The following is a 4,736-nucleotide window of genomic DNA, read 5'->3' on the forward strand; positions in this document are numbered from 1 at the left end:
CATATTGTTTTATATGTATTATTTCATGTTGTTAATTAGTTTTTGATGTTACTTTCTTAATTTTATTATTTTATGTTCGAAAACTTACTGTAGTTTGTTTTGATATATTTCTTTGGTATGTTTTTGGTGTATTTATTAATTCGTTCTTATGTTTATGCTATTATCCTGCATGAAGTATAGTACATTATTCATGAATGGTGTCACATGCTTATAATTTCACCTCTCATTCACGATCATATTACGATTGAAATTTTCAACTTATTAATCCCAAATTAATTATTCCATTTTATTTTATGTTAAATTAATGCGTTTTGAGCTAGTTCTACAATTGTTTATTTGAAAATTTACTAAAACAAAGGTAATGATTGATGTTTGGGAACTCGAGGAATTGTGCCCTACCGTGTTGGGTTTCGATTTTCGGTTTGTCCAAAATAATAAAAAATTCCTTTGAAATTTCATCCGTATTTTCTAAATTCTAAAACAAGACAATATTCAATGTTTGGAAATTCGAGAAATCGTGCCCTACCGTGTTGGGTTTCGGTTTTTTGTTGGACCAAATAAGCGAACATACTTTTATAATTTTCAAGTGTATGGGCTTTTAGAAATCGAAATTAATCGTAGTATTGAGGGTTTAAAGGATCGTGTCCTAACGTGCTGGATGTGATACTGTATTCCTTTGAAACAAGCGAATCTTGACGTCCAATTTAAGTCATTCAAATGTTTTAAAAGGAACCATATTTCAAAATATTTTTTAAATCTTAGACATAAGGACATTATTTAATCAATTCGGTACCAATTTTGGGCGTAGCGAGGGTGCTAATCCTTCCTCGTACGTAACCGGCTCCCGAACCCGTTTTCTCAAATTTCGTAGGCCAAAATTGATTTAAATGGAATAAAATATTTCATTCAGGTGATCCAATCACACCAAAACAAAAGATTGGTGGCGACTCCATATTTCATTTTAAAAGTCGATCTACGTTTTTGTTTTCAAAATCTAAAAAATGATTTCGACACATACAATTCAAGTAATATAGAATTACGAATATTTGGTTCTCTATCCAATAATAACGTAATATATCGTTATTGAATAAAATAAAAAATAATGAATAATAATTAGTTATAAATAAATATAAGAATTTTAACACTAAACTCGAGATCATAAATCCAAGACCTTAGACTTTGAACCCAATATCTTAAATATTAAACCCTAAACTCGTGAGTTATTAATGTTTATTAATAATCTTTATAATTGATTAATATTTAATTATGCTTGAATAAAATTATTAGGAACAATATTTTTTTTGTTTTATTTAAGGGTTAATATACCATTTGGTACCTATATTTGGTTTCAATGTTCAAGTTGCACATGATTTTTTTTCCAATTTGGTACCTAAGTTTGGCTTCAATTTGGTACCCAAACCAAACAACATCGTGTGACCTAATAAATATTTGACATGTGTGCTCTAATAAAAAAAATATAGGTACTTGTGTGACAAAAGAAAAACTTATATACTAAATTGAATATTTAAGTCAAACTTAGATACATGTGTGGGACAAAGAAAAACTCAAGTATCAGTTTGAAAAAATTTTAGGTACCAAACTGAATATTGAAACCACATTCTAGTACAAAATTGAGATAAAAAAACTTAAAGTACCAAATTAAACATTGAAACCAACTAAAAAAACCCAAATAGTATATTAATCCTTTATTTAGTGATGAAGTGCCAACATGGCATTACTTTGAGAGAAAGAAGATTAGAGAGTTAGTCTAGAAACTGAAACTTAAGCAAGAAATGTTGAAGCATCCTAAACCCAACAAAGTGGAGGCCGAGAGAGAATAGAGGAGTATTTGGCGTTTTAAATTGGGCAGAGCATAATTCTTTTGTACTTTGGTCAATTTAGGACTGATTTACGTGAAGAATAAACCCAAAAAAGATACAAGAGTTGGAAGCAACCCCGAACTCAATGCTGTGATGATAAGACTGCAAATAAAAGGGGTATTCTCAAGTTAAAAACTCCCCAACATTCATTTTGGTTACGCATTATTCACTTAACTTCACACTTAGTCAAAATTCTTTAAAAAATAAAAAAGAATATCAATAATCAAATCCGTTTTGAAAAACCCAAATCAAATTAGAAATTCAAACCTGAAAATTATACTTCAAATCTTGCTAAAATCTAGTCCCTAAAAGCTAACCAATTATAGAAAAATATGGTGTTGACTACAGAGAATATGTCAAAAGATTCTCTTAGTTATTTTTTCTCCCTTTTATTACTCATTAAAATCTCCACAACTGGAAATTGAAAACCAAACAAGAGCTTCCATTGCAGTTAAATACGGAACGAAACCAACAATTAGCTAATATAGCAAAGACTTGTGAGTTGTGGGAAAGGGTAGCAGCTATTTGATAGTGATGCCAAATGGTAATCTGCAAGTGCTTAATGCGCTTGATGTTGCCAGAACACAATGGTACCATTTCACTGCAATCATCATTGCTGGCATGGGATTTTTCACTGATGCTTACGACTTGTTTTGCATATCGTTGGTCACCAAATTGCTTGGTCGCATTTATTACCACAAAGCAGGCTCTTCTACCCCCGGTAGTCTTCCTTCCAATGTAGCAGCTGCTGTCAATGGTGTCGCCTTTTGTGGTACCCTTACGGGCCAACTCTTTTTCGGTTGGCTCGGTGACAAGTTGGGCCGGAAACGTGTCTATGGCATCACCCTTTTGCTCATGGTTATCTGTTCTCTTGCCTCCGGCCTTTCCTTTGGTCTTCACCCTAATGATGTTATGGCTACCCTTTGTTTCTTTCGATTCTGGCTCGGTTTTGGCATTGGTGGTGATTATCCTCTTTCGGCTACAATCATGTCGGAATATGCTAACAAAAAGACTCGTGGGGCTTTCATTGCTGCTGTTTTTGCAATGCAAGGTTTTGGGATTTTGGCTGGTGGGATGGTTGCGATTATAGTTTCTGGAGCTTTCAAGGCCCAATACCCTTCACCACCTTATTTTAAGAATCCAAATGGATCCACCGTACCGGAAGCTGATTATGTATGGAGGATCATTTTGATGTTTGGTGCAGTCCCAGCTTTGCTCACTTATTACTGGCGCATGAAGATGCCTGAAACTGCTCGTTACACGGCTTTAGTAGCCAAGGATGCGAAACAGGCCGCCGCGGATATGTCTAAAGTTCTTCAGGTCGATTTAGAAGAAGAACGACAACAAGAGAAACCAGGAGAGAAAAAAGGGAATGATTTTGGTTTGTTCACCACAAAGTTTCTTAGTAAACATGGAGTTCACTTGCTTGGCACAGCAAGTACTTGGTTCTTGTTGGACATTGCCTTCTACAGTCAGAACCTGTTTCAAAAGGACATCTTCAGTGCCATTGGTTGGATCCCAAAGGCGAAAACCATGAACGCTCTTGAAGAAGTTTACAGCATCGCAAGAGCCCAAACCCTCATTGCACTATTCAGCACAGTCCCTGGATATTGGTTCACCGTGGCATTGATAGACAAGATGGGGAGATTCAGGATTCAATTGATGGGGTTCTTCTTCATGACATTGTTCATGTTTGCCTTGGCAATCCCGTACCACCATTGGACTTTACCAAACAACAGAATTGGGTTCGTTATAATGTACTCCCTCACCTTTTTCTTCTCGAATTTCGGCCCGAACGCGACCACGTTCGTAGTCCCTGCCGAGATTTTCCCGGCAAGGTTGAGATCAACATGCCATGGTATATCGGCAGCATCGGGTAAAGCAGGAGCAATGGTGGGTGCGTTTGGGTTTTTGTATGCCGCAGATGCCATTGGAGTGCAAAAATCGCTTATAATATTGGGAGTGATCAGCTTCTTGGGGATGTTGTTCACGTTTTTGGTTCCGGAATCGAAAGGGAAATCACTGGAAGAAATGTCGGGCGAAGTTGAGCAAGAAAATGGAAATCAAACACAGGGTGGACAACAGAGTAGTACTGAGATTCGAATTGCACAAGCTTAATTAAGCAAGGCACTGTAATTAATTAGTAGGAAAGTTTGAAGTGACATTAGGGGATCTTAGTTAATTATGTCTTTAATTAGCATTGCATCTTTGGATATTGCTTGCACTTTGTTTCTAGTTTTCTTATTTTGGCTTCCTTTTCAAGTTAATGGAATGTCTCTTTTTTGAGTTTTCCATGTACTTCGTAATTTTAGTATATGGATCACTAGAAATTTTTAAGTCACTTTAAAAATTACTAGATATTTTTTTAAATATTTTATTAACCCTATTTCTGCTTTTCTATACTAAATATTTTCTCTTAAAATAATGTCTATAAAATTAAAATAATTTTTAGTTTTAATAGTGAGTATAAAGAGTAATTTACAAAAATAGTCACTTTTGTTTGCTTCATATGTTTTAGTCACTTGTGTTTGAAATTTTACATTTTAGTCACTTACATTATCGTTTTGTTACGAACTGGTCACTCTACCGTTAAGCTTCGTCCTCCTTAACGACGGTTCTACATAGTAGTCCAAATGGATTTTAATTAATGCTAACTTAGATGTCCTACGTGGCGGTCCAAATTAAATTTATTTAATAAAAAACCTGTATTCATTCCAACAACTGGACATCCAAGTTGGCATTTAAAACCGATTTGTATAGCTACGTAGGACTGTTGTTAGGGAGGTAACGAAGTTTAATAGTAGAGTGGCCACTTCATAACAAAACGATAACGTAAGTGATTAAAACATAACATTT

The 4,736-nt window shown here is 34.9% G+C and overlaps 1 protein-coding gene across 1 annotated transcript; it reads left to right on the plus strand.

The window, feature by feature from the left end:
• Window positions 1-2,200: 2,200 nt before the first annotated feature.
• On the plus strand, window positions 2,201-4,230 carry LOC108477504 (low affinity inorganic phosphate transporter 1-like). Its single transcript, XM_017780053.2, has one exon. The coding sequence runs from the start codon at window positions 2,415-2,417 to the stop codon at window positions 3,996-3,998; it is 1,584 nt and encodes a 527-aa protein (XP_017635542.1). The 5' UTR covers window positions 2,201-2,414; the 3' UTR covers window positions 3,999-4,230.
• Window positions 4,231-4,736: the final 506 nt, after the last annotated feature.

This window comes from Gossypium arboreum, chromosome 7, assembly GCF_025698485.1.
Source record: "Gossypium arboreum isolate Shixiya-1 chromosome 7, ASM2569848v2, whole genome shotgun sequence".
Lineage (NCBI taxonomy): Eukaryota > Viridiplantae > Streptophyta > Magnoliopsida > Malvales > Malvaceae > Gossypium > Gossypium arboreum.

Excerpts from the sequence above, each read along its gene's own strand:
- LOC108477504 (XM_017780053.2), top strand. The coding sequence starts at position 2,415 with ATGCCAAATGGTAATCTGCAAGTGCTTAATGCGCTTGATGTTGCCAGA.